We start from the raw sequence: 19,770 nt of genomic DNA, 5'->3' as shown, positions 1-19,770 counted from the left end.
TTCATACTGATCTCTGAGACTAAAGCCAGGCTTTAAAGTTGCATTCCAGAGGAAAAGGATCAGGCTCCTCCTCAGGCTGAACAGTTTCTGGCTCAGGGACTCGCCCTGTTATTGCCAGTGGTTTTGGAGTTGCTTTGGGAATAATTTTATAAAGCAACAGAGCAAAACCAACTAAGATTAAAACCTTTTTGCCCATTTCCTGTGCCATCCAGAGCCGAACTTGTCAGGACCACCCTTCCCAAAGCTGCTTCTGGACTTGTGACTCAGCTGGGTGTCCCAGTGGCCCTTCCTGTGGGACACCATGGAGACATTTTGGGCTGAGAATCCCAGAATTCCAGTCTGGTTTGGGCTGGGAGGGACCTTAAAGCTCATCCTGTTCTACCTCCTGCCATGGGCAGGAGCACCTTCCACTAGGCCAGTTTAATCCCAGCTCTGTCCAGCCTGGCCTGGAACACTTCCTGATCCTGAATTCCTGGACAGAAAAGCTCTGTGCACATGGTTCCTCAGAAGTGCCCCTAATTCTGAGGTCAAGCTCAAGGCCCAGGTCCTACAGGCACTCAGACATCTCCAGCTTTTTGGTTTCAAGCCTGTTTCAAGGTGGACACCTGAAACAACTGCTCAATAGTTTTGGACTCAGTTCGTTTGTGCTTTGTTGCCTCATGCATTCCCCGATCCTGCAGTGCTGGCTCTTGCTCAGGCTGCCAGGGACCAGCCTGTGGAGCTGTGGGGCTCATCCCTTTTGTCCCATCCCAGACTGCCAACCCCATCAGCTGGACCTGCCTGTTGTGCATGATGATGATGATGATGGTGATGATGGTGATGATGGTGATGGTGGTGATGCTCCTACACAGCACCTGCTTTCCTTGCACCCATTGAGAACGTGCTGGGGTGATGTTCCTACTGAGCCTTCCTTCATGTCTGGTGATATTTAGGAGCAAAAGCCCTTTGGGAATTGCTGTGAGGAGTGGGCCTGAGGGGTGGTTGTTCTCTCAGCCTGCTCCAGAGAGCTCTGCCTTGCTCAGAGGAGAAGCACTGATGTTAAACCAGTTTTGCCTGTGTTTTGCTTTCTTGGTTCCAGCAATGTGGAGATGATGCAGCTTTCAGGAGCTGGTTGCTGGCTGTGTGACAGCATGCCTTGTGTTCCCATGGAGGGGAGCAGAACAGCTCCGTTTTGGATCATTCTCTCCATAGAATTCAAAACTTACTGAGTTTTATTTCAAATGGCAGGGGTTGGGCTGAGCCCTGCTAAGTTCAGCACATTTTTGATGTAATTTTTTATTAGAAGGACAATTTGCTGCATATTTTCATTGAATAAAAGGGGTAATTTGCCACGCACAGCCAAGGAGATCCTGTTTGGGTGTCGGGGACACTGAACACACCTGAAATGGCAAAAACTTCAGGGTTTTGTATCCATTTTTGGGGGAGGGTTGTCCAGGTGTGTTTCTGCAGCACAAATCTCGGCCCCCTCCATTTTGTGACAGCAGGAGGAGTGTAAAGCATTTGAATAATTGGCCTTTTGGGTTATTTAATATGAAAGCATAAAGTGCTCTTTATGGGTTTTACCATTATCATTTCACAAGGAAAAGGTGATTTTTAGAATACACTCAATATTGAAATTTAAAGAGGCTTCCCTTCTGCTTCAGCACATGGAATGGGAATTTTAACTCTGCTGAGCTACTGAGAAGCTCATTTTAGTGTTTTGAGTGCCATCTACACCTTCTGTCAATAACTGGAATTAAGGTGTGTTTGAGACAAGATAAAAATGGGGAATACCACCAGAATTTGACATGCCATGGACAAAGTTCCGTGCTCTCTATGGATCTGTGTGACAGGAGCAAACTGTGACACCCATGAACTGAACCACCAAAATATCCCTTTGGTCTTTTTTTTGGTAGAAAACCTGTGTGAAACCCTGCTGGTCTCAGGAAATTTTCCATATTGGCACTTGAGTTCTTGCATTTTATAATTGCCATGTGGGTCACAGCTGCATTCCACAGGATCCAGGGAAACCTGGACCCACGGGGCACGGGGTGGTGGCTGCAGGGGGAAGTTGCTGGAGTTGTGTTTGTGGAAGTGCTCCCAGTCCTTGGACTGGGGTCTCTCCTGCTGCCAGTCCTGTCCTGGTTCCAAACCTCTCCTGGCACACCTGAGGGAGAGCAGCATCCAAAGCAGGAGCCCAGGTGCTGGTGCCCGTGGGTGCATGTGCAGAGCAGAGCCGTGGGGTGAGCATGGCAAGAGGTGCTGGGGGTGATGTGTCTGCCACAGCAGCAAAATCCTGCTCTGGGTTGGAAAATCCATGGAGAGTTTGGGTGATGGGAGTAAATGACACTTCAAAGTAGAATTCCTTTACAAGGAATGTGTCTGCAACTGTTTTGTTTTGGAGGCTTTATGTTCCTGGGATGGTTCTAACCTCTGTTGGTCTACAAGGGTTTTTTTAGGAGGAGGTTGGAAGGGACCAAGGTTTCTGCTCCAGGGTTTATTGCAAAATGTTCATGTGGTCTCAGCTGAAACCTTGGATCTGACTGACCCCAAATCCAGCAGTGATTTTTTTATTTTATTTCTCTTTTCTCCCTTCACTGCTCATTTATAAACCACAGAATCATCCTACTTCACACCAGAAAGGCTGACTAAAGGAGCCTAATTCAGTGTTGTTTCTGCATCCAAAATTCTAGTTAGTTTAGACCTGTCACCTAAAAATTAATTCTGAGTTCTCCCCACTCACGAGTTCTGCTTCTCACGGACCAGACTGGTGTGGGGAACCAGCAGGATTCCTTTTGGAATATCTTATTTTTGATCCTGAGCCTGTTAATGATCCCCGGGGCCTCAGTAAATCCCAAAGCACCAATGCTGTGGGTGAAGCCCTGCCCTGGCTGTAACCAAAGCCACCTCTGAAAGGGAAGATTCTGCTCCTGCAAAGGAAGGGAAGTGCTGAGATGGTTCAGTTGAGCAGGAGAAACCCAAGATGTGGAGAGTTCAGGGTATTTGATCTCTGTGAGTTGTTGCAGCCTGTGCCAGCGAGCTCAACGTGCCCATGAGGATTCTCGTGGCAGCAAATCCCAGTTTGATCCTCATTTGACAAACCTTGTGTGGGGGGGGAAGTGATTCCCCGTGTTCTGCAGTCCTGCTGCGAGGCTCAGGCACTCTCAGAGGCAAACTTTGGGATTTTGGTTGGTTCTGCCCAGTCCTTGCCTCCATCCCAGCGTTGCACTGGCTGGAAATCCCGAGCACACGCGCTCGTTCCCAGGAACCTCCACCATTCACAGCCACAACCTTTCCCAGAGTAGAGTCACTCGAAGGTACTGTATTCATCTGGGATTTCAGTGTGTTTTCTTTCTACAGGAGTGATTTCCAGTCTTGTTTCCTTCTCCACAGGCTTGAAGACCATCGTGGGCGCCCTGATCCAGTCTGTGAAGAAGCTGTCGGATGTGATGATCCTGACAGTTTTCTGTCTCAGTGTCTTTGCCCTCATTGGGCTCCAGCTGTTCATGGGCAATTTAAGGAACAAGTGTGTGATTTGGCCAATTAATGTGAACGAGACCTTCCTGGACAATGGCTCCAGGGGCTTCGACTGGGAGGAATACACCAACAATATGTGTAGGTATTTCTACACTGAGGGTCCCTAAAACCTCCTGACTTGGCTCGATGCAGGAGTTCCAGCATGGCTCATGCTACGTGTGGTTTTCACAGTAAAATCCCTGTGTGCAGAAGTTTTTCAGGTTTTTTTTTGGATCTGACCTTGTTGAGGTGTTCCTAGTTGAATTCATCCTTTAGAAGGGTTTGCATGTGCTCTTTTAGCTAAATAATTAGTCCAAAAAATGTTTTTACTGACAAATTTCTCAGCAGTGCTTTTGGGGGTCTTTTAAGTGAAGGTTTTCATAGTGTTACACTCTCTTGAATCCTCTAACTCCACATGTGTGTGAATGTAACCTCTTCTTTTTCATCTTCAGCAAATTTTTACATCATTCCTGGCGCCCCCGACCCTTTGCTCTGTGGTAACAGCTCAGATGCAGGGTGAGTGTTGAGCTTCATTAACAATCAGTTTAAGCTTCATTAACAATCAGTTTCAGCTTCATTAACAATCAGTTATCCCCGATGTTACCTAAAGCTGGCAAAACCTTTGGAATATTCCCTGTTGCTTCCTCTGTTGGTTCTGGTGTTACTTCACCAGGTTTCAAATTTCTTAACCTAATTTTGAATCCATTGCTGTTGCAATGTAAGGGACACTTTCCGTGTCAGGAGGCAGCTTTGGCCACCAATGGTTGCCAGTGGCATTATTTCCCTCTGAATCCCATCAGAGAAGGGTGGATGGAGGCTCAGAAATGGGAACTTGCCATGGGCTGTTGGTTTTCCACCCCGACATTCAGCTCTGGAGACCCTCCTGGCCCAAGCTCCTGCCTTGGGCTCAGGCTCAGTGCAAAGCTGCGCCTTGCAGCGTCTCATTTCTGTGGGACAGGGGGAGCAGGGCTGTCCTGCAATCCTGTCCCCTTGTCTGCTGAGCTTAAATGGCGTGGGAAGAGCTGCTGTTGGTTGGGAGAGTGGGCAGGGAGAGCCCTGACCTGGCTGTTGTCCCTCCCCAGCCAATGCCCAGAGGGATACACGTGCATGAAGGCAGGACGGAACCCCAACTACGGCTACACCAGCTTTGACACCTTCAGCTGGGCTTTTCTGGCTTTGTTTCGCCTTATGACTCAGGACTTTTGGGAAAACTTGTATCAATTAGTAAGTAAACACTTCGCTTTGGTGTTGTGCACGGGGAGAATCTGGGGGCAAAACAGGAAAGGGAAATGTGAGAAGCTTTGTTTTATTCCTTCTCTCCAAAAGAGTGCAAGTAAAGCTTCACAGTGAGGTTTTTTGGGGGGAGGAAGGGGGACATTATTGTCAGTCCAGAAGGGATGGTGGGCCCAGCTGAGCTGTGAATTAATTTGGGAGGAGCATTAGCCCTGGCTGCAGGAGGCTGTGAGCATTCAGCTCTACTCACAGAGGGTGCTCAGGCTCTTTGGAGGGCACAGAGTTTTCTCCTGACCTGAGGGTGCTTTGAGGACCTTGCTGAAGCAGCTTTTTCTTGATTTGGTTTGTTTTAAGGGAGTCTGAGCATTGAGTTTCACACTGTGCCTCTGAATTCTTTTCAGTTTGGATGCTCCCTTAAGTGAGGAGCGTGGATGTCACCTTTTGTGTTCATGGCTAAGGAATGTGCAGGGGAAATGCTGAGCTCTGGAATATTCAGCACTGCTGGATTTTCTTAGAAACATTCAGGTCAAGAAACTTGGGATCAGCTCTTGCATCTCATGTCAGGGAAGCCTGAAGTTGCTTTTCTTTCCCTTTTCTAATCCCTCTGCCATTCTCTTCCGCTTCCAGACTTTACGAGCGGCAGGAAAAACCTACATGATCTTCTTTGTGCTGGTGATCTTTGTGGGATCCTTCTACCTGGTGAATCTGATTTTGGCTGTGGTGGCCATGGCCTACGAGGAGCAGAACCAGGCGACCCTGGAGGAGGCAGAGCAGAAGGAGGCAGAATTCAAGGCCATGTTGGAGCAATTGAAAAAGCAGCAGGAAGAAGCACAGGTGAGAAAAAAAACCCAATTCCTCTCTGTAAGGGTGGTGAGGCCCTGGCCCAGGTTTCCAGAGAAGCTGATTTTACTACCTGCACAAGCAGACTATAAAAATTCTAACAAATTCTGGCTGCCAAGTTTCTTCCAAGGAGAGAATAAACCTCTCAGTCCTGCCCCAGAGTCTTTTACTCAGGTGCATTAATCCAAATTCTCTCTTCAAGCAGCAAATGGAGCATCAGTGGTGGAAAGATGTGATTTATTTTTCCTTCCCTTGCCTGCACCCTCAGGCTGCTGCCATGGTCACCTCGGCAGGGACGGTGTCTGAAGATGCTGTGGAAGATGATGGTGGGGGGAGGATGTCCCGGAGCTCCTCCGAGATTTCCAAGCTCAGTTCCAAGAGCGCCAAGGAGCGGCGGAACAGGAGGAAGAAGCGGAAGGACAAGGAGCTGTCGGAAGGAGATGAGAAGTGTGACAATGAGAAGGTGTTCAAGTCAGAATCTGAGGATGGCATGAGGAGGAAGGCGTTCAGGCTGCCAGATAACAGGCTGGGAAGGAAGTTTTCCATCATGAACCAGGTATTTTTCTGTTCCTTCACTAATGTTTGTGGTTGAGGTCAGGATAATATTCTGGATTAGATTCCTGTTGGCACCTCAAGGGTTCTGCCCACTGTCCTGAGCTCTGTCGGGTCAGGAGAACACTCAGAGCCCAAGCTGATGACTCTCACACACATTTCCCCTGGCAGGAATTGTTCCTGAGGAATCCAGCCAGGTAACTCCTCCACTGAAACAGCTCAAGCAGCCAGGAGTGAGCAGCTCTGACAGTGCAGCCAAGGAGTGAGGGGTGATGGTTGTGCAGGCCTGGAGAGGGAGGGAAACAGATGGACAGGGACCATTCACAAGCACCTGGAGTGCCAGGACAAGGGGCAGTGGCTCCCCAGTGCAGAGGACAGGGCTGGATGGGGTACTGGGAAGAAATTCCCTCTCTGTGAGGGTGGGGAGCTCCTGGCACAGGTTGCTCAGAGAAGCTGTGGCTGCTCCATTCCTGGAAGTGTCCAAGGGCAAAAGTTGTTATGCTGCATGGATTGTGTACGTGCAGGGAAGGTTGTTTGTGAGAGATAATTTTCATTTTTCTGATTAACAGTGTAGAGTTAAGTCCAACAGTGTAGTTTCTGTCTAAACAGTTTATACAGGTGCCAGTTGTTTTTGACCCAGGAATAGATTGGTTTTTGTTAACAAACTGCTCACAGCAGGACTGCTTTCACATGGGAACTGTAAAATGCTCGCTTGTCTTAGAAGAAATGACTTCTAAAAGAAAGAAGAGATTACTTCAAAAATCAGCCAGAGAAGGCCTGATTTTGAGAGGACTTTCTTTATTATTTTTCCACCTTACTGCAGTGTCATGGCAAAGGGGTTCCTGCTGGCTGATAACTGACATAGACTCCGTGTATGACAGAAGGCTGATTATTTCCTTTATTTAAGAAACCCATACTTTTATAGACAGTTACAGTACAGCTGGACCTAATTGGTCCTCCAACGAAAACACCATCACCATTGCCTAATTAAGAAACCACCCTTTGGTAAACAAATCTCCATAACACATTCCTCACGTTCACAAACGCCAGGTGCAGCAAGTTAAGATTTGTTTCTCATTCTTTCCTCTGATCTTCTCACAGACTTTCCCAGAACGATTCCTGGGAGAGTTGTCTGTTTCTCTGTGTGGCCAGAGAGCTGCAACACTCACTCTGCCCTCCTCTTCCTCCGCCAGTCTCTCCTCAGCATCCCGGGCTCCCCTTTCCTCTCCCGCCACAACAGCAAGAGCAGCATCTTCAGCTACAAGGGGCGTTTCCGCGACCCGGGCTCGGAGAACGAGTTTGCCGACGACGAGCACAGCACGGTGGAGGAGAGCGAGGGCAGGAGGGACTCGCTCTTCATCCCCATCCGCGGCCGCGACCGGCGCAGCAGCTACAGCGGCTACAGCGGCTACAGCCAGGGCAGCCGCTCCTCGCGCATCTTCCCCACGCTGCGCCGCAGCATCAAGAGGAACAGCACCGTGGACTGCAACGGCGTCGTGTCCCTCATCGGGGGGCCGCCCTCCAGCATGCCTGGGGGCCGCATCCTGCCCGAGGTAGCGTGGGGTGGTCTGGTCAGCATGGTCTGAGCAGCATGGGCTGGTCAGCATGGTCTGGGCAGCATGGTCTGGTCAGATGAGCATGGTCCAACCACCATGGTCAGATGAGCATGGTCTGGTATGACCAGCATGATCTGCTCAGCATGGTCTGACCAGTGTGGTCAAACGAGCATGGTCTGACCAGCATGGTCTGGTCAACATGGTCTGGTCAGATGAGCATGGTCTGCTGAGCATGGTCTGACCAGTGTGGTCAAAGGAGCATGGTCAGATGAGCATGATCTGGTCTGACCAGCATGGTCTAGTCAGTATGGTCTGTCCAGTGTGATCTGACCAGCATGGTCTGACTAGTGTGGTCAAACGAGCATGGTCTGGTCTGACCAGCATGGTCTGGCCAGTATGGTCTGACCAGCATGTTCTGACCAATGTGGTCTGGCCAGCACGCCCATCTGTTTGGTTCTAGTACAGAGAATTAATGACATCGTATGTAATTAGACACCTTCTCTAAAATGCAGTCTCCGTAATTTGTCTAAGGCTGAAGAGCACTGGTCCAACAGAAAAAAGGGCTGGAGTTTTGGTTGGACCACTTGCATATTGTAGGAAGGTGGGAAGGACAGAGGGATGCACAGAATATAGAAAATACAGAATATGGAAATGCAGACTGAGTGCTGCATTTCTGGGCTGAGAGTGGGTAAGAGAGAAGACTCGAGTCTGTATTAATCATCATCTGAATTTTTCAGGGTACCACTGAGATTGAAATTAGGAAGAAGCCTGGTGGGTCCCTCTTGGTCTCGATGGATCAGGTGAATGCATCCTATGGAAGGAAGGATCGGACCAACAGTGTCATGACCGGGTTGACCAACACCCTTGTTGAGGGTAGGTGTGATTTAGGGATTAGAAGGACCCTTGAGCCCTTTCCAGTGCCTAAAGGGGCTCCAAGAGAGTTGGAGACAGACTTTGGAGAAAAGGCTGGAGGGACAGGACACAGGGAATGGCTTCCCACTGGCAGAGAGCTGGGATGGATGGGATACTGGGACAGAATTCTTCCCTGTGAGGGTGGGGTTGCCCAGAGAAATTGCCCCATTCCTGGAAGTGTCCAGGGTCAGGTTGGGCAAGGCTTGGAGCAACCTGGTCTAGTGGAATTCAGCTCCCCCTGCTTTAGAGCAGTACGTATCCATGCATGGTTTTGCCTAAATCTGCTTCTTTTGGGTCTTTATTAGTAAAGAAACATTTATTAGACTTTATTTTACTTAGTTTTGGCATCCAAATTGCACAGAGATGGAGGTAAAGGCAACAAAAGAGTTGTACTTTACAATGAAGAGAATGCAGTGTGGAGATCTTTGCTCCAGGCCGTGGGAGAGGAGGCTTGGAGCTGCACTGGGAGCTGCAATGTGACAGCTGTCAGAAGAGAAAGGGGCTGTTGGCTGGTGGGAATTCTGGAATGGACAGCACATGGAGATGAGATTTCCCAGTATGTCATGCAGGAGCCAGCAAGAATTCATGAACAGCAGCCACATGCGGTTGATGATCTCAAATTCCTGCTGTCTCCTGCAATAAAATCGTAGGAAAACTAAATATACTTAGAAACAGAGCAGGGTTTTGCTGCCGCTCCCCTCCTGCGCAAACGCCTACGGGCTCCAGTGCCACGGGCCTCTTTTTAACTTCAGAAATTCCAAGGCAACTAAATACTAAGCAACCAGAGAACCAATGGGAAGGAGAGCACAGTGGTCCCTTCCCTTCCCATCAAAAATAAAAGGTGAGGGTGCACAGCTGCATGGCCTGACTGGAACCAGCAAGTCAACAAATGGGGGCAACTCCTCGTTTGTATTTTTTTCCTTAAGCACTTGATATAAGCCAATGTAAAAAAAAAAAAGAAAAAAATCAATGAACACAGCATTTCTGTGTTTGATTTCTGTAAATGGATGTAGTTAGTCTTAATCAGGTTATTCCTGTTGAAAATCCTTTGCAGCATTATGTCACCTCTTTCCTCTTTTAGACCGTGTCTGTGTTCAGCACAGAATTCATCTCAGTTATTTAAAAACTGGCAGCAAAGGCAGTTTGGAATCTGTAACTTTGGTTTTAACTGCTTTACCTTGATCAGTTCTGAGTTAAATATAACCCTTCATTTGGGATAATTTGCATTGAATCATCCTGATGGGGCTGAAGCACAGGGTTAGAGCTGCGGGTTTGGTGACCTGGTGCAGGTGTTGTGTAGGGACAGAGGAAAAGTCGTGGAGCTCAGTAAAATCATGAAATCCCAGAAGCCAAGAATCCTTGAGGTTGGAAAAGAGCTCCAAGGTCGTTGGGTCTGACTTGTGACCAGTGCCCCCCCTGTCACCCAGCCCAGAGCACTGAGTGCCACATCCTGTCCTTCCACAGGCACGCCCAGGGCTGGGCACTCCAACCCTCCCTGACCACCCTTTCCATGAAGAATTTCTCCCTGATGTCCAGCCTGCCCACAAACTCGACCCAGCTCTTCTCTCGTGTCACCTCCATGGCCGTTTCCACAAAGTTCACAGTTTTGTAATTCTTTGGCCTCAGAGATAAAGCCTGAACTCTGTTTTGTTTTGTACCTGCAGAGCTGGAAGAGTCCCAGAGGAAGTGTCCCCCTTGCTGGTACAAATTTGCCAATACCTTCCTGATCTGGGAATGCCACCCATACTGGATGAAGCTGAAGGAGATTGTGAACTTAATTGTCATGGATCCTTTTGTTGACTTGGCCATCACCATCTGCATCGTGCTGAACACGTTGTTCATGGCCATGGAGCACCACCCCATGACCCCCGAGTTCGAGCACGTGCTCTCTGTAGGAAATCTGGTGAGGAAATCTGCTAAATACTCCCCACAGGTCTGCTCCTGCTGGGATGCCTGGAGTGTTGATGTGGGCTTGGACTTTGAATCAGTTGCATTGTCGAGGCTTAGCCTGAAGGTCTGAAAATAAGTTAAAAATGACTCTTTGTGTGTTCTTTGCCTGTCTCTCCTCCCCACTCCAGGTTTTCACTGGGATTTTCACAGCAGAAATGTTCCTGAAGCTCATTGCAATGGATCCATACTATTATTTTCAAGAAGGCTGGAACATCTTTGATGGGTTTATCGTCTCCCTGAGTTTAATGGAGCTGAGTCTGGCAGATGTGGAGGGACTTTCCGTGCTGCGATCTTTCCGATTGGTATTCCAAATTCCAGCTCTTTTTCAATGTTATTTTCATGGAGCTTAGAATCACAGAATCATGGAGTGTTCTCAGTTGGAAGGGACTCACAGGGATCATGCAGTGCAGCTCCTGGCCCTGCACAGACACCCCAGCAATCCCACCCTGGGCATCCCTGGGAGTGTTGTCCAAACGTCCTTTGAGCTGTGGCAGTGACCATTCCCTGGGGACCCTGCTCAGTGCCCAACCAGGGGAAGAACCTTTTCCCAATATCCAACCTATCCCTTCCCTGATACAGTTCCAGCTGTTCCCCTCACATAAGGAATCTTCCCTTTTACATAGAACAAGGGAAGATCACTTTTTTCTGGGTTTGGGGAGGAGAGAGATTGAGTGGTGCCATTTTTTATGGTCTCTTCTTTCTTCAGGAATGCTCTTTATGAAATCTGAGCAGCAGCTTGTTGCATTTGGGCAGGGAAGGGTGACTTTTCCTTTGGGAAGGGAGATCAGTGTGTGGGGAACATCTGATTACAAAAGTACAAAATACTCAAGCCCAACTTTCCAGAAGGGTTAAGCATTCTCTGCTCCCTGTAACCTCAGCAGCAGAAGCATGGACTCACCTTTATGTGAAACACAAGATGGTTGTCGTTTAGGAAGTTCTGCTTTATTTTCCTCTTTGCTTAAGATTTGTTTGTTTTGTTGTTTCTTTTGTAGCTGAGAGTCTTCAAACTGGCCAAGTCCTGGCCCACTCTGAACATGCTGATAAAAATCATTGGTAACTCAGTGGGTGCCTTGGGGAATTTGACCTTGGTGCTGGCCATCATCGTGTTCATCTTTGCCGTGGTGGGAATGCAGCTCTTTGGCAAAAGCTACAAGGAGTGTGTCTGCAAGATCAATCCGGACTGTGAGCTACCCCGCTGGCACATGCACGATTTCTTCCACTCCTTCCTTATTGTCTTCCGTGTGTTGTGTGGGGAGTGGATTGAGACCATGTGGGATTGTATGGAAGTGGCAGGACAGGCCATGTGCTTGATTGTCTTCATGATGGTCATGGTCATCGGAAATTTAGTGGTCAGTAAATGGTTACTGGTGGGCTTTCTTGGTTGCCTCTGGATGGGGTAGGACTTGGGGAGACGCCCAGGATGAGGGAGTGATGGTTTGTGAGTCTGTTCCTGCCCTGTGCAGGTCCCTCTTGGCCTTTGATCTATCAATCAGTAGATTTTGGTAGCACAATGTTAAAGATATTTTTTGCTTGATGAGGACCATAAACAGTCACCTGTAAATGAAGCATTTTGCAAGAAAAGCTGAAGGAGGAAAAGAAGCTAAAAGAAGCAAAACCTGGCATTTTAATTGCCAGAAAACAAAATAATTTGGTGCACAGGAGAAGGTCCTGAAGCGTTAAAATGAGGAATGGAGGTTTCTTCTAAAACCTGCCCACTGCTCAGTCATGAGGTGCTGTTGTGTGCAGGAATGGGCTGTGAAACTGCACGGCCTGTTGTGTGGGAGGTTGGACTAGATCATGATGCTTCCTTCTGGCCTTAAATTTCATGAAGAAAAGTCTGTGGAGGAAAATGTGAGCAAGAATGAAGTCACATGAACAGTTGCAATTCTTCAAAGTAGTTGTGAGCTCTCTCTGAGAGGTCCTGTCTTGCCAAAGGGTTTTGATAAAATAAGCCTTGGGGATGGTCACTAAATGTGGGTGAGGAAGTAGAACTGGGAGTGATCACTCAAAATGCCAAGATTTTCCCCATTTTCTTTGGGGCAGAGATGGGACTAAGTCAGTAAGGCTGAATTTAAATCCCGTGAGGATTAAATCCCTCTCTGTCATCTGCAGTCCAGATCCTGCAAGGGGCTCCATCCAGGGACCCCTGGGACTCCTCAGAGCTGCACCAGGGTCCCTGCTCAGGGAACTTTTTGCAGCATCAGGAGGTCATACCTGGGCACCTGGATGAGCTTGTGGGCCACCAGAGCTGATGTTTGGAGACAGCTCTGCAGCATCAGCAGGGCACGGGTGCTGGGAGCCCTGCTCAGCTTTGGGAACCCCCCCTTTGTGTGTCAGTGCAGCATCAGCTCTTCCCTTTCAGGTGCTGAACCTGTTCTTGGCCTTGCTGCTGAGCTCCTTCAGCGCAGACAACCTGGCAGCCACGGACGACGACGGGGAGATGAACAACCTGCAGATCTCGGTGATCCGCATCAAGAAGGGCATTGCCTGGACCAAGGCCAAGGTCAGGGAGTTCATGCAGGCCCACTTCAAGCAGAGAGAGGCCGACGAGGTGAAGCCCTTGGATGAGCTGTACGACAAGAAGGTGAACTGCATCGCCAACCACACCGGGGCCGACATCAACCGCGACATCGACTTCCTCAAGAACGGCAACGGCACCACCAGCGGCATCGGGAGCAGCGTGGAGAAATACATCATCGACGAGGACCACATGTCCTTCATCAACAACCCCAACCTCACCGTGCGCGTCCCCATCGCCGTGGGCGAGTCCGACTTCGAGAACCTCAACACGGAGGATTTCAGCAGCGACACGGATCCTGATGGCAGCAAAGAGGTGGGAGAGAGGCCTCCAAACTCACTTGGGGTGTTGGGAGAGAGGGCTCCAAACTCACTTGGGGTGTTGGTTTGGAGGGCTCCAAACTCACTCGGGGCGTTCAGCCCACTGGGAGGGCCGGGGAGAGCTGGGTGGTTCCAGCACTCAGCTTTTGTTTGTGTTGGGACGTTGTCTTTGCACTCAAAATGGAATTTCTTGTGCTAGTAGCTCTGTAGAAAGGCACAAATACTTATATAATAAAAATATATATAAAATAAATGTATGCAATCATAGAATTGTTATATAAATATATAGACTATATATAGTATATATTATATATAAAATATATAAACAGTATAATATAAATATTAATAAATAATATATAATATATAATAATAAATATATATAAATAGTATAGCATAAATACTATATATTTATATATACTATATATATGCTATATATTGATGTATACTATATATTTATGTATCCTATATATTTATATATACTAAATATGTTTGTATTTAATTTTATATTTAGTGTATATTTATATATTCTAAATATATACTATACATATTTACCATAGTTATAGTAAAAGACATATAATCATAGTAAAATAAAATAGAAAATAAATAAAATATATGTATAATCATAAAATGCAATGTAAAAATACTATATATATATATATATATATATATATATATATATAAATTAAAAATATATTATCATAGTAAATTATGTGTAATAATAGAATTGCTTGAGTTGAAAGGAACTTAAAAATAATCTAGTTCCAAGCCCCTCCATGGTCAGGGACACCTTTCATAATGTAAATATTTAATCCTGCCTGTCCTGTTAACATCAGACATAAGCTGGGTCAGGATCTCAGTGACTGAAGTGAGGAAACAACTTCCATGGCAGCAAACGTGGTGAACAAACGGCTGAGTCCTCGTGAAGTTTGGTGCTTTTTGGGGCTGATGTTTGGTGTTGGTTGAGCTGGGGTTTTGTGCTGCAGAAACTCGACGAGAGCAGCTCCTCTGAGGGCAGCACCATCGACATAAAGCCCGAGGTGGAGGAAGTGCCCGTGGAGGCTCCGGAGGAGTACCTGGACCCTGATGCCTGTTTCACAGAGGGTGAGAAGGGGGGCAAGGAGGAGGCTCTGGGATGTTCTGGGGAGCAGTCTGGGTGGGCTCCCCTCAGGGCTAGGTCGGCCTGTGTCACAGCTGAGGCAGAGACAAAACAAAGCAAAAAATCCATTTTCAGAAGGTTCCAAACTGTTTTTGTTATAGCATGTGTGCTTTTTGTACACTCTCACAATACTCATAAGTTTGCGCTTTGCTCATTGGTCATGAGAGACAAACAAAGTGCTCATTGGAATAATTGCAGGTTTCTCTTATTTATCCTTTTCTTTCTCAGTTTCTACGTCAGTGACCTTGGTAGGAAATTCTTCCAGGGCTAAACACGGATCCTCTTATCAAATTCTCTCTGGCTCTCAGACACTGCTGTGAAACCTCTTCCACAAGCCTGGATCAGGGCTGGCCCTCAGCTTATCTCGAGGCCCTTCTTGGATGCTGGTGCACTGATTGAGGGGAATTTGCAAAGTGAAGCTCTCAGAGATGCAGCTGCCACCGCTATGATGTAGACCACAAATCATTCAGTAGTTTGTGTGGGAAGGGACCTTAAACTTATCCAGATTTACCCCCTGCCATGGCAGGGACATCTCCCACCATCCCAGATTGCCCCAAGCCCCATCCAGCCTGGCCTTGGCTGCTTCCAGGGATCCAGGGGCACCCACAGCTGCTCTGGGCACCTGTGCCAGGGCCTGCCCACCCTCAGAGGGGGAATTTCTAAAGAGTCAGAGATGACCTATAGTGGAACAAGATGATTTTTGTGCAGCTGATGCCTCGAGTTCTCAGATACTGAGTACTTTTCCTTTCCTTTCCTGTAATTGGCCTCGATGTCTGTCGAGAGCCGATCCGTTACAGGAATTCCCAAGGCAAAAATGCTTTAAATGGTTCAAGGTTATTTTATCAGCAAGTTTTCCATTTGTCTCCTCAAGAACATGGACCTCACCAAACAGAACGAGCTGATCTGTTCCCAAATTGATGTCAGTTCTGGTGGCCAGGCACAGAAGTGGCAAAACAACCCTAAAATCCTCAAGAACGCAAAAATTTAAACTCGCTCAGCATGGTTCATATTGGTGACATCAAAGCTGCTTCTAGACAGTGAGAATTTAATGTTTTTACCATAAATCTTGTGTTTCCTGAGTGAAACTGTGCCCTGTCCCTGTTCCAGGTTGCATGCAGCGCTGCAAGTGTTGTCAGGTCAATATTGAGGAGGGGCTGGGAAAGTCGTGGTGGACCTTGAGGAAAACTTGTTTCCTAATTGTGGAGCACAATTGGTTTGAGACTTTCATCATCTTCATGATCCTCCTGAGCAGTGGGGCTCTGGTGAGTAAAATTAAAAAAAACCAAAAAACCAAAGCAAAACCCCAGCAGTTCAGAGGGGTTGGGCTTGGGGACACCTGATGGTGTACAGGAAATTTTGGGAAAAAGCAAATCTTGGAAATCCCTACCTGGAAAACAAGACAAGCTTTTATTAGTGATTTTTGTTTAGTTTAAATTAAGAACAAAGCCTTCAGATCTGGGTTCTGATCCTAGTTTGACTAGAAATGTGAGGATCTGGGGAAAAGTCAGCCTGTATCTATGTCTGATTTCACAGAAAAAACAAAAAATCCCAGAATCGCTGAGGTTGGAAAAGCTCTCCAACACCGTAAAGTCCAGGCTGTGACTGGAACAAAACCAATTTTCTATGTTTGATTTATATATATATTAATAAAATATGTGTATTTAATCTATATCTTTATCTATATCTTTATATCTATATCCATATATCTATCTGTCTATTTATATATATTTATATATAGTGTGTATGTGTTTATATATATATATAAAAATATATATATATTTAATACTTCATTTTTTAATATTTAATTTTAAAAATATTTAAAATCTATATATTTAGCTCATCTATAACTGTACATTGAACTCACTTCAGTGTAATTTGAAGCTCCTGGGCTGTGCAATAAATCCCATTTAATGACACTTGCACCTGGTTATTTCCAGGCTTTTGAGGACATTTACATCGAGCAGAGGAAAACCATCCGGACCATCCTGGAGTATGCAGACAAAGTCTTCACTTACATTTTCATCCTGGAGATGCTGCTCAAGTGGTGTGCCTATGGATTTGTGAAGTTCTTCACCAACGCCTGGTGCTGGCTGGATTTCCTCATCGTGGCTGTATGTATCCTCTCCTCTTCCTTCTGCTTGGGATGGTTCCTCCTCACATCCTACCTGGGTCCCACATTTAACAGCCCCAGCATCTGTGAGTTCCCAAAACGAGGAAGGAGCCCTTCAGCTCTCAGTGCAGCCGTGGGATCTCTGCCCCGCAGGGACCAAGGAAGATTTTCCAGCCCTTGGCTCTTTTTTCTGTGCTGAAAATGGAATTTTTTAGGAGACCTGGCTGTGTTTGGAGGTGTTACCATGGGAAAGCTGTGCAGATGTGGAATTCCTTGGGGATGTTCCTGGGAGTTGCACCCTCTGTAATAATTTTCTTGCACTGTTAATGGTGAGGGGGTGATGGGGCAGCAGAACCTCCCCATCCCAGCACCCCACTCCTGAACACTGGATTTGTGAAAATCTCAATCCTTGGAGAGCTGATTGAGCACAATCAGGTTCAGCATTATCCATCTTCTGTTCAAAAGAAACAGGAAAGAAAGAGCAGGATGATATCAAACAAAAAGCTCAGAGTAGTGGAGAGTGAGGGACAGATCCACCCTGGAATCCCCTGCAGAACGTCTTGGGAGGGAGGATAAATCTTAGAAATAAAAAAAAAGGTGAATAAATTGTAGAATTAGGAGGGAAAAAAAGACAATAGAGAGAAGTTTTAGCAATAAATTTGGCTCTGAAGCACAGCGAGGGAATTTAAAATAAATGGAATTTAAAATAAATGGAATTTAAAATGAATGGAATTTAAAATAAAAGGAATTTAAAATAAATGGAATTTAAAATAAATGGAATTTAAAATAAATGGAATTTCTGCTGTCCAGAGTGGTAGAAAATGGTGTAATTCAATAGGAAATTTCAGAACCAGGAAATTTAGAATCCCAAGTGCTTGGATTCTCTTAAAGTGTTTGAGCAAATCCATCTGGGATTCAGTGGCTCTAGTGGCTGCCCCAAGAGCAAGTATGTTAAAAAAGAATTCCCAGTTTTTCCAAGCTTCTCCTTTGGAACACTCTGTGTATGATTCAGTTGCTGTTCAGCACCATTATCACTCTGGAAATATTCCTGAGTAGGTGGAAGGAACTAAGCTTGGAATTCAGGGGCAGAAGTGACTCAAACTCTGCTTCCTGTAGGAAAATTGAAATTTTAAATTTCAATTTTTTTTTTTTTTTTTTAATCCTCTCTGATCCCCTCAACACCTTTCCTTGGACACAACCTGCGTGTTATAAGTTTTATTTTCTGACAGAAAATAAATTTTAAATAAATAAATAAATAAATACATTTAAATTTTGAAATAAATGAATAAATAAATTTATTTTCTGGATCTGTCTTGCTGCCTGAAGATAAAGTACAAGTTTAATTCCAGTTTAATTCCAATTTAATTCCAGTTTAATTCCAATTTAATCCCAGTTTAATTCCGATTTAATTGCAGTTTAATGGGCAGGTGTGGTACAAGTTTCATTTCCTTCCCATGTGTCTGGGAGTGGAGTAAAGATCAGGAGCTTTCCAGGCAGGAAGGGAACAGTGAGGGAACAAATACAGAAGGGTTTGCAATTCCCAGGGCTTTAGGAATTTTAGAATTCCTGTTTCCCCTTGATGCCGTGGACAGAAGAGTTGCACAATTTTCCCTGGGGAGAAAAAAAAAAAAAAAAAATTAAAAATCTGAAATGTGACTTTGAGGTGCCAAAACATCCCTCAACAAAACCTCAGCAATGCTTCGTGTCCCGTATCTGTTGAATCGCATTTTTTGAACCCCAAATTTTGTGGCGTGTCGTGGAAGGGGCTGGAGCGAGGCAGGGCAGCAGGGAATGAGCCTTTGCATCCTAACAACACTCTTGGATGTTATTTTGCAGGTTGCTATAGCATTGTCCAATTCCCCTCCTCCTCATCCCCAAAGCTTCCCGGGTGTGTTTGTGAAGACTTTTTCTGGGTAATAATGAAGGATTCTGCTTTTCAGTCAATCTGGGATTCCCTTTGTCCGACCTCGGTGCCTGCTGTGTCTTCTGTTGGAATGTCCTCAGGGAATAATCCTCAAAGATTCTTTATTAAGAGCTCAAACAGCCTTTTTCTGGCATGGTCTTAGAGTCCTGCTCGGGAGTAAGGTGTTACCCTGAGGGGAAAAATCTCTTGAGAGTGAGAATTCTTTGTTCAAGCGATGGTTTGGGCTGGAAGGGACCCTAAACTCAGGGACACCTTTAACCATTCCTGTCCCACCTGGCCTTGGGCACTTCCAGGGATGGGACACTTCCAGTGTTACATTTACAGCGTTATTTAAACACACCACATCTCCAAAACCATTGAATTTTTATATTTAATTATATTCATATTTAGGATTTTAACATACCAGGATTGCCCTGGCCTGGCTGAGCTGATTTTGCCTCACAAAAGCTTTGTTGGAACCTTTGGGACACCCCTGGCATGGTTCAAAGCAGTAAAAATTTTAAAATGGGGTGGAAAAACCAATCTATTGTGGCCACTTACTTTTGGGGAAGATACCATAGAATCCTGGGATGTTTTGAGTTGGAAGGAACCTTAAAATCATCTCATTCCAAGTCCTCTGGGGAAACCCTTAAGAAGATGGAAAAAGCACATCAGCCACATGCCCAAAAAAAAGATAAAATATCAATTTTCCCACACATTTATGCATTTAAAACTCAGATTTGATATTTCCCAGAAATAAGTGTGGAATAAGAATCATCCTTCTAATTGATTCTATTAATTCTAATTATTATTCTAATATCTCTTCCATAAAAAAATAATACATAGGAAGTGTCCTATTCTGAGAATTCACCTGAAACCCCAGCTGGTCCAGGAGGAGCTCCTGTGTTCTTTTGTTTGTTGCTGTACATGGATGTCTTTTTTTTTTTCTTTTTTTTTTTTTCCTTAAAAAAGGTTTACGTCTCTTTTTTATCTGTCTGAAGTGTGATGGTAGAGAAAAATGGGAAAAAATGGTAGCAAAAAATAGGGAAAATGGTAGCAAAGAATGGGAATAGTGGCAGCTGCTGTGCTGTGTCTGTCACTGTTTACACGTGGCCGAGTTGTGTCTGGACTTGGTGGGTTTAAGGATCTCTGAAAATTCAGATTTAGAGCCTAAATCCGACTCCAGGCTGCTCAACAGGTCAGCCAGTATAACCCAGTACATCCC

General features: G+C 45.9%; 1 protein-coding gene across 50 annotated transcripts in view; it reads left to right on the top strand.

Moving 5' to 3' along the window:
- The window catches only part of SCN8A (sodium voltage-gated channel alpha subunit 8), a 58,372-nt gene that overhangs the window by 21,869 nt on the left and 16,733 nt on the right, over positions 1-19,770 (top strand). For all 50 annotated transcript variants that reach the window (XR_013185862.1, XR_013185877.1, XR_013185873.1 and 47 more), the window contains exons 7-20: positions 3,373-3,594; positions 3,948-4,011; positions 4,578-4,719; positions 5,356-5,562; positions 5,837-6,124; positions 7,314-7,673; positions 8,414-8,549; positions 10,253-10,491; positions 10,667-10,840; positions 11,531-11,887; positions 12,901-13,371; positions 14,360-14,477; positions 15,640-15,794; positions 16,470-16,643. Coding sequence is in view for 2 of the 50 variants with exons in the window: in XM_077192664.1 (XP_077048779.1) it covers positions 3,373-3,594; positions 3,948-4,011; positions 4,578-4,719; positions 5,356-5,562; positions 5,837-6,124; positions 7,314-7,673; positions 8,414-8,549; positions 10,253-10,491; positions 10,667-10,840; positions 11,531-11,887; positions 12,901-13,371; positions 14,360-14,477; positions 15,640-15,794; positions 16,470-16,643 (3,107 nt within the window). In the remaining 48 variants the exon portion in view is untranslated. The remainder of the gene's footprint in view (positions 1-3,372; positions 3,595-3,947; positions 4,012-4,577; positions 4,720-5,355; positions 5,563-5,836; positions 6,125-7,313; positions 7,674-8,413; positions 8,550-10,252; positions 10,492-10,666; positions 10,841-11,530; positions 11,888-12,900; positions 13,372-14,359; positions 14,478-15,639; positions 15,795-16,469; positions 16,644-19,770) is intronic.

Source organism: Agelaius phoeniceus, chromosome 35 (genome assembly GCF_051311805.1).
Source record: "Agelaius phoeniceus isolate bAgePho1 chromosome 35, bAgePho1.hap1, whole genome shotgun sequence".
Lineage (NCBI taxonomy): Eukaryota > Metazoa > Chordata > Aves > Passeriformes > Icteridae > Agelaius > Agelaius phoeniceus.
Note: the sequence above shows the minus strand (reverse complement) of the source record. Positions and strands in the feature narration are given on the sequence as shown.